Source organism: Canis lupus, chromosome 8 (genome assembly GCF_048164855.1).
Source record: "Canis lupus baileyi chromosome 8, mCanLup2.hap1, whole genome shotgun sequence".
In the NCBI taxonomy this organism is placed as follows: domain Eukaryota; kingdom Metazoa; phylum Chordata; class Mammalia; order Carnivora; family Canidae; genus Canis; species Canis lupus.
The window spans coordinates 3,057,142-3,071,228 of NC_132845.1; the positions used below are offsets into that span (position 1 = coordinate 3,057,142).

A 14,087-nucleotide genomic window follows, 5' to 3' on the forward strand; every position below is an offset into this window, starting at 1 on the left:
AAAGGATGTTGAATGAGTACATGCATTAATGAATGGATAACTACATGAATCCTTGAACTTAAGGAGTTTCAAGTGAGCTCATGTTACCTTGGAAAGTGGACAGGGCTGATTTGTCCTCACCACCTAGATGATCGATAGTAAGACAGCCAACTCATATCTGGGTACGATCTCATTTTGAAATTAAGAGAAATCCTGAAATCTCCTTGAAGTTGAAGAGAATGGTAGAGGAGGAAGTAAAGTCAGAAAAGGGTAAAAAAAAGCGCTATAAATGAAATATGAGGATTGGTGAGATGTACCACCACTTCTGTTTGGCAGCAGAAATCACTTCTGATAGGATAAACTTATTGATGATAAGGATCTAGTCAAGTTGCCATTATTAATTACAAAATGAGTATACAAGATGCCCTTGTCCCTCTCTCTCTCTCTCCTCTCTCTCTTCCTTTGTCTCTCTCCCTTCCCCCCACACAATACTTTTCTAAAATCAGGCCTCACAGTAAGGGCACGGGCTCGCATGTTGACATGTGTGGTTGCCTAACAACTGTAATGCCCTGCTGAATTGATTGGCTCTACTTTTATACAATAAAAAGCAGTAAGTAAATGTGGTGGGCAGTTCATGAATTGGAAAGATTTTCATTGTCTGGCTGCATAATTAGAGGCAGAGAGTCCATATGCGCATAAACCAATAAATGGATTTTTAAAAACTACTAACATCACCTCTTTTCAAAACCTCTAAGACACAAGATGTGACATTAATGGATTGCACTTTCTTTTTGTTTGTTTAGATGAACAAAAGAGCCTTGGTTCACTTCAAGAAGAAGACTAGTTGGCATCCCTATTAGAATAAAAGGGCCCAAGCGAGGGCCTCCCAATCTACGACAGCTCAGATTTGTGATCATTATGAAGAAGTCGGTCAGCAGATGAGCTTGGGTTGCTAGACTGTTGTGACAATGGCAAGAGAACAGAAATAAAACCCTTTAAAATGCAGGAAAATACAAAAAAATGTTTGCTGGTTTTGTGGGTCCTTGGGTAAGTCGTTTGACCTGTCTGTGCTTCACATTCCTTACCTGTAAAGTGTTGAGACAAGTAATTCATAGATCACGAGACTATTTTGAGAAGGAGATGTCTGTTGAAAATACTGTAACTCACATTGAAATATGAGTTATATGATCGCCATTTTCAAACAAAGTACAAAATAGCCCTATTTGCATTTGTGAAGTCCTTATTTAGTCTACTTACGGTAAATAATGTGACAAAGATGAAAGTTGGCAAATAAACCTGACTGGATGATCAGCAGAGATCTAAGATTTGGATCTCTGGATTTAGTGATTTACATGGCAACAGAAAGACTCTTCTGACCAATAATATCCTCTTAACGTGCACGATCAACTGTGAAATTTCCATCATTAGAAATAAATTATTTAGGGTTAAGCAGGCAGGGCCTTTAAAAACACAACTACTCCTAGGAAGCTGTGTATTTGAGGTTATTTTTCATTAAGAGTGTCATACAAACCTGCATTGGTTTAACAACTGATTCCATTAATAAAAACAGGCTGAAATTCATTCATTTCCAACTATAAATATTCCTGGTACAGTGAGAATCTCTGGGTCGGGAGGAATGACTGAGGATACAGATGTTCTACAGGAGGCAAGAAGCATGAAAGTGAAAATTGTGTTCTCCAAAAGTTGTCAAGAAAAGCAAAAATCAGAGGGTTTACCTTCCCAGCAGTTTTACTCCTATTTTCCTAAATGAAAAAAACCTACCTTTTTTCCTTTTAAAGTTAAGCCAACTTAAAATATATGCATTCCTACTTGGAATCAACAAATAAGCATTTGTTTGTTGGCATTTATGGGAGCATATGTCCAAGAACAAAGGTACTGTTTCCTACACGTATTATTGAAAGAATAATCACTTATTACACCAAAAGTCATTAACTCCAATTGTTTCAAGATTTACTAGCATTTCTGATTCTTTCCTGTATGGATTCCTTCTCTAATTGACCACTGGGCAGTTGGGATTTATCTCCTACATTAAGATCTTTTAGTCTTGTGTGTGTGTGTATGTGTGTGTGTGTGTGTGTGTAGTATCAGCTTATTTGTTTTTATGAAATATTGTAATATTGTTGGTCATAATGTGGCTTCACAAACAGGACTAATTTAATGGGTATTTTCACGATGAAATGGGCGATTATACGATGAAATGGCTGATTATAAACATTTAATGTAAAATTCAATGTTCATGTAATCAGTATTCTAAAAAATTCATGCCCTGAATATTGGAAAATCCAAGAAGGGTTAGTAGGTTTTGAGGTAAAATCTTAGATGTAGAGAAAATAAATCATTTCATCATCTGCAAAAGGGAATTAAGGTAGCAGATAGAATTATGGTTGCTAACCAAGTAACTATAAAATAGACAGATCATCCTAGATTACTTGAGTGGGTCCAATGTAATCCCAGGGCACTTAAACGTAGAAGAGCGAAGCAAGAGTCAGCGGCGCAATTGTAGAAAAACTTGAATGGCCATTGGTGGCTTTGAAGTTGGAATAAGAATACAGATAAAGGAACGTGGACAACCTCTAGAATCCGGAAAAGGCAAGAAAACAGACTTCCCTAGCGCCTCCAATATAAAGAATGTAGTCCTGCTGACACTTGATGTGAACCAGTGAGATTCATTTTAGATTTCTGACCTCCAGAGCCATCAGATAATAAATCTGTGTTGTTTTAAATCACTATGTGTGCGGCAATTTGTTGCTGCAGCAATAAGACCTAATATGCCTAGGAAATCATCCATCCATCCGTCTCTTCACGCATTCAATAAATGTTGCACGTCTCTGAAATGCAGGACATTGCCACATTCATCTAATCAGTGTTTAGCTAATAGAGGTAACTTTTATTTTCTTTCTTTCTACTGGTAAACCAGGAATGATGAGATGAGAAGTAAACTTCCCCTTTTGTAAGGATTTTGGGAGGAAATTTTACTTTCCATCACCTTTTGATTCTCTCTTTTTGAATAGATATATTATGGGAACTCCATCCCTATATGGATTTCAGCTCTATGGTGGACTTGGAAAAATGCATGTTTATTTCTTTTAAAATATAAAATATAAAGGTACGCACTTCAATTCTAATTTTCCAAGCTGCTGAGAAACTCCTCGTGTCAATTCACTCATTCATGTATGCATTCGCGCGGCAAGTTTGCATATTCCAGTCACTCTTCAAGACGCTGTAGATAGATTGTTTTTAAAAAAAGATTCAAAATAAAAAGAAGGAACAAAAAACTTATCTCCCTCTATAAAAGACCTCACCGTCCAGAGCTGCGATAGACACAGGCCTCCAAAATACAATGCAAGGCATTGAGACCTTTGATGATTGTGAAAGAACTCCGTGATTTCTTATATAATATAATGTACTAGTATGTACCTGGTAAGTACTTATTAGAAGGTCACATTCATAAGTCCATTTGTTTTATGTATGTAAAGCAGAGACATGGTAATCATTAATAATCTTAATACTTCTGCTATATGTTAATCATTTGATTTAACATATTAAAGGCTTGTTATTAGTCTGTGTGGTGTTTGACTTTGAGGCCTTGATCTATATCTTTGGTAGAGCTATACTCTGAACCCAGAGTAAACCAAAAGACCAACAGCCTAAGATGATATTTTGAGACAAAGCTGAATATATGTCAAGGAAGAAAGGACCAAATAAGCAGTGAGAGTAGAGAGCACCCCACTTTCTTCATCTGTAAAAAAAAAAGGTCATCATATTAGAAAATTGCATCATAGATTTTCTGCTATATTTTATCTGGAAATTAATCAACTAATTATGGATAATTATAATTAATATCTGAATTCATTATATTCAGGCATATTAATTAGAATTTGAAATATATTCTGAGCTGTCTTAAACTCTTTACACTCTAACAATCAGAGAATAATGGAAGCCTGATTGTTTTGAATTAGGAGGAAAACCCCCACAGACCTTAAAATACATTTTGAAATAATACCACAAGTTCGATACTTCTTTTGCTAGAACTCATTACCAGCTTTGCAGAGAGATTTCTGTGCGTAGGTGGCCATTTTCTTAAGAGATGGCAACAAACCTGTAGGGATTGGGATTTCAGAGACTTCACTTGATGCCTCCTCACTTCCATTCTTACTTTTCTACTCTTAGAGAATTATGTCTGCAGAATACACAGTAATATTATTCCCCGGTTTACCATAAAACAAAACACTGAATCCTTTCCCAAACAACAGGATGAAGTCCAAACCATTTGGCAAAGACAAGTGGTTTCTTTTCCCTATCGTGGTTGGTGTCCCACCATCTGCAGAAGGAGATGAGAGTCATCCTTGTTTGACCTTCTCCTTGTCCTTCTAATCAGTGACAAGCCCTGATAAATCTTCCTTTTATGTAAGTATTGAAGGGCACCTGGGTGGCTCAGTGGTTGAGCATCTGCCTTTGGCTCAGGGTCCTGGGATCAAGTCCTACATCGGGCTCCCTGCAGGGAGCCTGCTTCTCCCTCTGCCTGTGTCTCTGCCTCTCTCTGTGTCTCTCATGAATAAATAAATAAAATCTTTAAAAAAATAATTTTTGAACAGATTCCCTTCTCTCCTTTGCTACTAACACTGTCCTACATCAGGCTCTCATCTCTTCCCAGATATTATATAAGAATATTTTCCAGTGTCAGTCTTCTGAAACCAATTAATTCTGTACCTTGAACCACAGAGTTGCATAGGAAGCCTAATGATCAGCCTATGCCTAGGGTTAAATAGACCAAACTTCCAACCTACACAACACCCTTCATGACCTTGCCCTGTTCATCCAGAGTCCCACTGAACCTCTGCTCAATTTACACTTTAGAGCTTATCTGGAATCTCTCTCAAACACACTGTGCTATTTTATGCCCCTACTTTTTTTTTGCCATGCTGAGCTCTCTGTCTTGAATGGCTTTCCCCCTTTATCTCTCTGTTTAAACTATTCAGAAATCACCTCTCTTTCAGAAAGCCTTTCCTGACATTCCTCAAGCGGGAATCAGAGTTCTCAGAGTGCATCACACATATCTGTATTACAGAAACTATTGCCTTATATTTATTTCTTCTGTTTCCATGACTTTCTCCTCCAGTGGAAAGTGAGATTCTTAAAAGACAAGCGGTGGGCCAATCACTTGCATCTCCAGTAGATAATGCAGGTCTGACACATTTCGGTGCCCATTAAGCTGTTCTTGGGAACTCAGAGAAACTTCACCAGCTGTCTTACCTTTATAATTTCTGCCAGTTTCCTTGCTTTTCTGATGCTGCAGCCCTATGAACTACATGTTTGTTATCCATTCACACACCCATCCATCCATGGATTCATTCACTTATCCATCCACCCATTCCCTCATCCATCCATCCATCCATCCATCCATCCATCCATCCATCCATCCATCATGGGTAGTTAGGTATCTTCCTTTGATCCAGGCATTGATATTTTTAAATTTTCTATTTAGCAAACAAGTAAACAAATTATCCAGTCTTTCCATGCTATCACGTAACTACTTGATTTTTGATTATTTTCTCTATTCTCAATTAAGTTTTACTGAAGCACACTACTGTTATTTATAAAATTCTCCTTATGCTCTAGCTCTGTGGACTATATATGAATTTCTAAGCCATTCACACACTCATTCATTCATTCATTTGTTGAGAAAAGGCAACCACTTGAAAAGTGGACATTTTTGTTTTTCAGTATAAAACTTGATAATGAAATTGAAAAAAAAAACGGACTTAATGCCCTTTTTCAATTACCATAAAAATGCTAGCATAAAAAGTATTTTTAGGAACTGTTAATATCTATAAACTGATTCAAGAGAGCAAGTTTTGGTTTAATTGGTAGTAAATTTGTGTTTTTTATTTTATTACCTTCCTTTTACAGGGGTTTAAAAAATGCTGGAAGTTAGATATGACCTAATATAACCCAAAAGCTATGATATAGTTAGTTGTCAGGAAATCTCCTAATTCCTGTATTTAATTTTCAGTTCAAATGCTTTGTTTAGTGGTTTGGTATTTTCGCTGAAACCATCTGGCATGCAGAGAGGACCCGCTAAGGACCAGCACAGTGGTAGACAGTAAAAATACAGAAATCCAATCAGATTTTTCTCATTTTCTATACTTTGTACCCTTTGACTTCTTAAGCATTTCCTTTGCTTGTGGTAGTACCCATATTCCTTGCCAACTAAGTTTAATCTATGATGCTGTCCATATATATGAAGATTTCCTCTAGGCGGAATTGTCTGCCTTTTCTCTATACAGAAATTATAGAACATATTATCTTGAATAATGGTTAGTTACACATATGCCTGTTTTCTTAATAGATTATAAACCCCTTTAAAATAATAAACTTATGCTCTCAGCGATTGGTGTCTGATACAGTTGTTACTCAATAAATGTTTGCTAAATGATGAACAATAGCCTCCAAATAGAAAATGGGGCTTCCTGGGGTAAGCTGAATGAAAGCATTTTCCTTTGTAAGAAAACTCAGGAAACCAGAGAAGTGAAATATTATTTGCAAAGTAGATGAATCAGGAATTATTCAATTTAAAGTGGGATTTTATATACTGTGGTGTCTTCTGGTGAACAGAAATTATTTCAGTTTATAAACATTATTTTTTTTTCCACAAGAGATTTCTGCTCTTTAAAGTGAGGCACATATATTTGATGACTAAGTATTGGGCATTTTAATTTGGTTTTGCCATATACTTGCTGAGTGACTTTGAGTGAACTATTCGTTTTGTCTTTTTATTTCACTGTAAAATGGAACCGGGTTTGTTGCACGGACTTAATATGTTCCTAAAACACCAATAAATACAAAGTGTTTAACAATAACCAGTTTTAAATGGTGGTTTCCCAGGTCCAACTCAAGGGTCTGCATTGACTTTGTTGTTTGTTTTCAGAAATGAAAAACATCATTTTTAAACCACATTTCCAGTTGTCTAGAGTTATAAAATGAAGCCATTTTTACTACAAATAACAATGGCATGCAGTTACAGTTAAAGTATTTACAAAATAATAATTTTTAACTGATGACTGGTAAAGATTATTTCTAGGGACAGAGTAATGACAAATATTAGGTGGGGGAATCTGTAATACTTCAACAAGCCCCCAATTTTAATCTTCTGCCTACAGACTAAACAATGTTGGCTAAATTAATGTTGACCTAATTATTGTGAGTCTACAGGGAGCCAAATAAATGGCTGGACTCTTCACTTTTTTGATGATCACTTTGTAGACAGTGATAACCTAGGAATATAAAACCAGAATTTAAGCATCATTGTAAATTTGATTCCAGACTAGGAACTTCAGCCTTCACTTGATGGGCTCAAGGTCACAGGAGAGATTAATTTGTGTATAGGGTATTCAGACACAGGCTGCACTAGCAAACCAACAGATTGCTATGGCAGATTCAATGGTTTATACTGAATAAGGTAGACAGACCTCAGCCTTACCTCTTTTCCATCCTTTAACTAATAAGAGTCAAATATTAATATTACGATGTACTTCAAAGGTGATCACAAAATGTAATTTAAAAAAAATGAATGTAAATGTTTAAGTTGCTTTAACAGGGTGGTGTTGTTATCGGCCTAATGGGAGTCATTTTTAAGCCAGATGACCATTGCCCAGGATAGCATGGGGTCTGTTGTGGTAATTACAATAATAGTAGTCTAAATTTTCGAATTCACTGCATATCTCATTCACCATGAAAAATGTCCCTTACCTTTCAAACTCTGAGACTCTGAGACTGATCAAAGAAGAGTTTGCTTTTGTTCTTGTTACTTACTATATTTCATGGCCTTTTCTTGAATAATGATGTTAATAATTCAATTTTCATTCCCTTCAATTGAAACAGAATCTGACTTGTCATGACTGTATAAAAAAATATAAGTTATAACTCCAGGACCTTCATTTCTCTAGAACTTCTGGACATAAATGATATAAATCTACTTTCTTCAATATATTCTCAATGTGTCCAACATTTTCATAACTATATCCACTTTATCTCTGCTTTAACTCTCTGACAGTAATATTACAAAATATGAAATCTGTCTTGAGTTATTTTACATTCTCTTTTTCCACTTCTGTGGAAGCCGTAAGTGAACTAGTTTGAAAATCTGAGACTTCTTACCCCCGAATACTGTTGTGAACATTTTCATTTACTATTTTTTTATTGAATAAAATGTTTTTAAAGCTTTGTTTTAAATAACTGGGACTTTTAATAGTTTGGCTTTATTCATAGGGTAAATTATTTTCTCATCTACCTTTAATGATCTTTGGCTTAGTTATATATTGCCAAATTCTTCTCTTTCGTATCTTGCACAGCAGACTGCACATACTTTTAAAAGCTTTTGTTTATCATTTATACCACTCTTTAAATCCTGCTATAACCACATGCTCTTCAAATCCCTAACCAAACCATTCTCTGGAGGCCTTTAACAAATTCACAATTAATGAAGGATGAGTTTCATTGAACACTGGTTTTGTGTTTCTACCCTTCAATTCTATTCAATTCAACCTACATTTATTAATCTTTCTACAATAATCCTTTTTTTTTTTAAAGAAAAAGCTTACATGATTTTCCCCCTAAGATTGCAGTGCTAAGGAATTCAATTTTAAACTATTTTTCATGTTTCACTGCTTTGAAACCTTGAATCCTGGCAATGAATTGACCAATTTGGGGCCAATGACCACTTGACCATTTGAATGACTGTTGCCTTAGGCAATCTAGAGAAAGTTGCTAAAGTATTAGGTCACACAGTACTTGAGGGACCACATAGTCCAATTGATATATAGCCCAATATATCTACATATATATGCTATATATGTGTATATTTTATACACTAATATGTTATATTTGTGTGTATTTTCCCTCACATTTTAACCTATCCTTTTATCATACTTTTTCTGTAGTAGGTACTCTTATAAGAACCTTACCAGACTTACTCAATTTTCACAATAATGCTACATGATAGGTACTATTATTATTCCACCTTCAACCCATTTACTAAATGATGACTCTGAGGCAGAGAGAGGTTAAGTTACTTGATTAAGTTTACACAGCTGACAGGTAGCAGAGCTAGGATTCTAGCCCAGGCAGTTGGCCACGTTCTTAACCCTTGTGCTCTGCATTGTTCAAAGACATGAATCTTTGTAGAGGCAAGAACAATGTATTTGTTTGCTTTATGACTTGGGATCTTTTTTTTGTAAGAATCTTTTCCATTGAAAGAACTTTTGATACAGATAGCCTCTTGAAAAAGAGTCTTTTTATGCTTATCGTCAATCAATAAAACTTTCTCCAAAAACATAAAGTCAGCAGTACTATTATTGAATGCCACCAGACACCACTTCTTAAAACATTTGGCATTCCACTCTTTATCTGAATACAAAGGGAAGGTAATCTGCCCTTTTAATTTATGAAAACTTCATCTAATAATTAGGGCATGGCCTGAGAAGAAAAGTAAATACTTATCTCATCTTTACTTCAATCCACTAGGTGACACAGTGATATGTAAATTATTTAATATCCTCTTTAAAATTGATGGAAAAAGAGATCAAAAAGTTTACTAACACGATTAATAATTCTAAGATCTCATATGAATGTGAGATTATATACCTCTGTGGAGGCCCTAGGTATTCATAGGAATCAGAGTTAGTGAGTCTTTTTATAAGTTAAGAGAAAAATCAGATTTAAATGATTAATAGCTCTAATTATATTGACATGTCACTCAAACTTGGGAGGCTATTAAACCTATCCATGAGAGGGAGAAGTTTTCCTAACCATATAACTTAAACCCTGTATGCATCAACTGTGAAATAATTTAAAATAGACTTCCAAATATGCTTTGGTTTGAGAGGTTATGGAAACGTATTCTATAATTTGACCAGAAAGTGTTATAATATGAGATTCTTTAAATACATAATCATAGACTTGCTCAAACTTGTTTCATTCAGGGGGTGGGGATAATTCATAATCATCTAAAGTAATTTTAAGCATTTTTGATTGATTACAATTTGAGATAGAATTTTTTTTTTCATTTCTAAAACACTCAGTTTCTCAGATCAGCAAATCTTGTTTTAGACTAAAATTTAGAGCCATTTCTGGAATGAGAGGAGAAACAACTATTTAACCAACTTATACCTCTTTATGGGTAGGCAGCATCAACAAATCCTTTAACTCAGCAGTTACAAGAAATCCCTATGAACTTTTCAAAGCTAAATAACTTTAGCAGCTCCACTTTCTTCTTTAAATAGCCAGCAGCCAACATTCAAAATGAACTGCTAAATTCCTATATAACAAGATAAAGGTTGTTTCTAATATCAATAGCTTTTATCTCGATTTCATGTCACCCAGAAATGCTCACAGTTAAAAACAACACTTAAAAACACACTTATAGCAATGGGCTATCTTTTCAGACTGAGTATTTGTGGTTGAATTAGGAACAATCTGAAAATAAAACACAACTGAAATAAGTCCTTTGATTTGACAGTTTCAAGAGACCAAAATCTCCCACTATCATATTCCAAGAGTGCAAGTATAGGTTTTCCCTCAGTTATTCCCCTTAGAAGCACTAAACGCTGTCCTGTTTCATAATGATTTTATAACAATGAGATACCAAACCAAAGTATATAGTTTTTTAATAGGTACTCAGAAAATCTTGTGCACTCTCTGCAGCTCTGTTTGCAAAGATATTGTAGAAACTAATCACCTTGCAACTATTACACAACGTGACACAGATTTTAGTGCATAAGCCCTGGAGAATGAAGTAAAAGATACTGGCCTCAGATCGGGGTCAGATCACAAAATCTAAAGGGAGGACAAATCACAGATAGACAAGGACAAGTAACAGACATTAGAGCGGTGCCGCAAGCATGCGGCCCATATTCCAATCGGTTTATTTCTACGACAATGCAGAGGTCTTGTTTAATGGAGAAAGTACCCAAACATACTTTGTGAATGTATGTGGATACTGACCTGGACTTGTGACAGGACTAGAGGTAGTAGGCTCAATAATTTCTACAAAAAGGGAAAAGGAAAGAAAAGAAAAACATTTTGTGTATTAATCATACATAAAAGACAAACACTCATGAGACAATCAACAGTCATGCAACATATACACAGGAGGTCTTTCATTTGAAGGCTTCCCTGACCATGGAAACCACTGAACAGAGTCTAGTCTCTGGGGCTTCCACAACACCCCACCACCGTCTTCGAGCCAACATGTAGGAGTCCTTTCCCATTCTGGTCTGGAGCATCAACTTTCGCTGTGCAAAGGTTAAGGACCAGCCCCAGGGTTCTCAAGCAAGTTTTCAAGCGTTCCTTCCAGAAAAACACTAAAACCTGCACATAATATGACTTCTAAGAAAGCTGATGCCACTCCCTATATTCATTCAACCAGTTATTATTTCTTAGTATGTATTTAAAATAAAAATCATGGGTAAAATTCATATACCTAAAAATGCCTCTGAAGATACAGTTCCTATTTTACAAGTATATCTACAGAATTTGGCCATTTAAAGGACCAATTATGTTCTGCCTTTATGTCTCTATGTAAAAAGTTAACACACACCACACATATACACAAACATGTACGCATTTTTAATTACCTGAAATATATTTGCATACCTACACGCACCGCTGGTTATAGTGTAAGCATAATTAAAGCATTAACTGTATCCTTGGTCTATCAATATAATTTTTCAGCAAGTATCTAATGAATAATAAACTCTATGGCATTTTAAATAATAATTTTATTTAAGATTTCCATTTTAACTTAACTTTTAATAGGATTATTTCAAGTATTAAATAGTGGTGATCATCAAAGTAATAGTAATATAAAGGGGTGCCTGTGTGGCTCAGTGGTTGAGCGTCTGACTTCAGCTCAGGTCATGATCCCGGGGTCCTGGGATCCAGTCCTGCATCGGGCTCCCTGCATGGGGCCTGCTTCTCCCTCTGCCTATTTCTCTGCCTTTCTCTGTGTTCTCTCATGAATAAATAAATAAACTCTTAAAAACACCCCAAAACAAAATAATAGTACTATAAAGATTAAACACCATCATTAGCAATCCTAAAGTATATGAATAATTTTTAATGAGGAAGAATGCAAATATTGGGAAAACATGGCATTTTGAGGAACTCTAATAACAGTGGTTGGAGAACTTTCTTCAGTACTAAATACACACAGGTAACCTGCTGCTTTTTAACTGAGTTAATAAGTATGTCCCATAATAGTAAAAATAAATAAAGTTCAGATTCTTATGATCAAACACAGTGAGTGTGGCTGTGAGAGGTAAAAGCAGAGACTTTCACACAAAATCATATCTCTGAGCAAGAATTCCCACCTTGCTCAGCTAAGTACCCAAAAACCTACAAAAGATGTTAGAGATCCAAATTTTTTTTTTTTTTTTTTAACTTGCTAACCTTATTGGGCCTCTTGTTGTCTTTCACTGATTCTTCCACAGGTAAAGCTATGGCAATTCTCAATTCCATTCAATAGTGAACTCACTAACCATCTAGCTCAGCTACTCGTTTGAATAATAAAACCGTAATTTAACAACAGTTATGAAATGGAACCTGCAAAACACATTTTGGGAGGGTCTATTATTTGGGTAATTAAAGTCTGTGTGTGTCCTGGTCTGCACGGCTGATTTCCTGGGTCCTTTCCTGAGTGTTCTGAGCTAATGGACCAGGCAAGATGTTTAGGGCAGTTGACAAGGATTATGGCTTAGGTTACAAAAGATCTGGGATGGGGGAATGTAAACTTTTGGAGAGAGACATTCTCAAGTAGTCAAATAATTACTCAGGTAACAACCCATGACTGAAAATTCCAAAGTCCCAGTCATTCTTCTGACAATGTGATTTGGTATTATTGAGAAGTGGAACCTTTCTACAGCTCTGCATTAGATTACTTAAAAATGCAGAAATATTCCTGTTTTCCTTCTCTAAGGAGATCTTATATATAAGATTGTATATCTTATATATACAAGATATACTTGTATTTCAGTTATATATATATATGAAATATAAATATATGTATTCACCATTAATATTTCAATCCCTTCTATGTGTTAAGCAATATTCTAGATAGTAGGATTATAGCAGTTAATGAAACCTGGTCTCAGGAAGCCTGCGGACTATATAATGTAGGGCTTTAAAATATTAGCACATTCAATCCTTATGTCGAAATGCCAATATTTATAGAAAATTAAAATTCGAAATAAAAAATCATAGAGAAACACTGTTCTAATTTAAAAACTACTCTTTTGTTAGGCTGGCATAAACCCCCAAACATTTTTATGCTCTTGTCCTATTAAAAAAATCTCCTTTAAAAATAATGAAAATTTATGTTAAACTTATTTTAATGCAATATGGCAAATCTCATTAATATACATCAGGAGTGTATAACCCACATAAAAGGATTTTATAATTCAAAAGCAAAATGAAAGCATAAAATGACTTTTGAGGTAGAAGCTTAATCAGAATGTGTGTCCACAGGAAAACTAAATTCAGGAGGACTGTGAACAGAGTTTTCTATGTTCAGTAATTTGGACAACAGAACTTTAATTTCTTCAACTGTTTAGCTTCTGTTGTTCTGAATTCTTATTGCTGATTTGAGACTTCGTTGAAAAAGATGGCGTGGCGTACAACAACAACTTCATCTCAGTGGAAGGATGTAGAAACAAATAGCTATCCTATTGAACCAAGCTCTTCATTGTGCTCGCTTATGTAGAGCTAAATTACTTATGTAAAGCCACATTGTCTCCTAGAAAGGGTTTTTAAAAAGAATACAGGAGTTTAGTGCATGACAAATTATGTTGCATGTAGCATCTACTCCATAATTTAGTTTAGTTTCATAGTCAATACATAATTTAATTTTGTAGTCAATACAAGATATTTTTCCCACATAGGCCAAAATATAGGAAAACGCCCTAATGAGGTAATTTTATGTAAAACCTCTTCAGGACCAGAGAAGCTGACTGAGTTGGAGATTCCAAATTATAAAATAATAAGTGGTCACCCATAGGGCCAGATGGGCAGGAAGCAGAAGAGAAAGCAGAGGA

At 35.2% G+C, this 14,087-nt stretch overlaps 1 protein-coding gene across 2 annotated transcripts in view; it reads right to left on the bottom strand.

Moving 5' to 3' along the window:
• NEGR1 (neuronal growth regulator 1) overlaps positions 1–14,087 on the bottom strand; it is an 812,983-nt gene that overhangs the window by 98,924 nt on the left and 699,972 nt on the right. Inside the window, exon 7 of one of the 2 annotated variants that reach the window (XM_072834067.1) lies at positions 10,878–11,043. The exons of the other annotated variant lie outside the window; for it this stretch is intronic. Coding sequence (XP_072690168.1) covers positions 10,928–11,043 — 116 coding nt within the window. The 3' untranslated portion in view covers positions 10,878–10,927. Of the gene's footprint in view, positions 1–10,877; positions 11,044–14,087 lie in introns of those variants that run through there. 2 annotated transcript variants of the gene reach the window in all.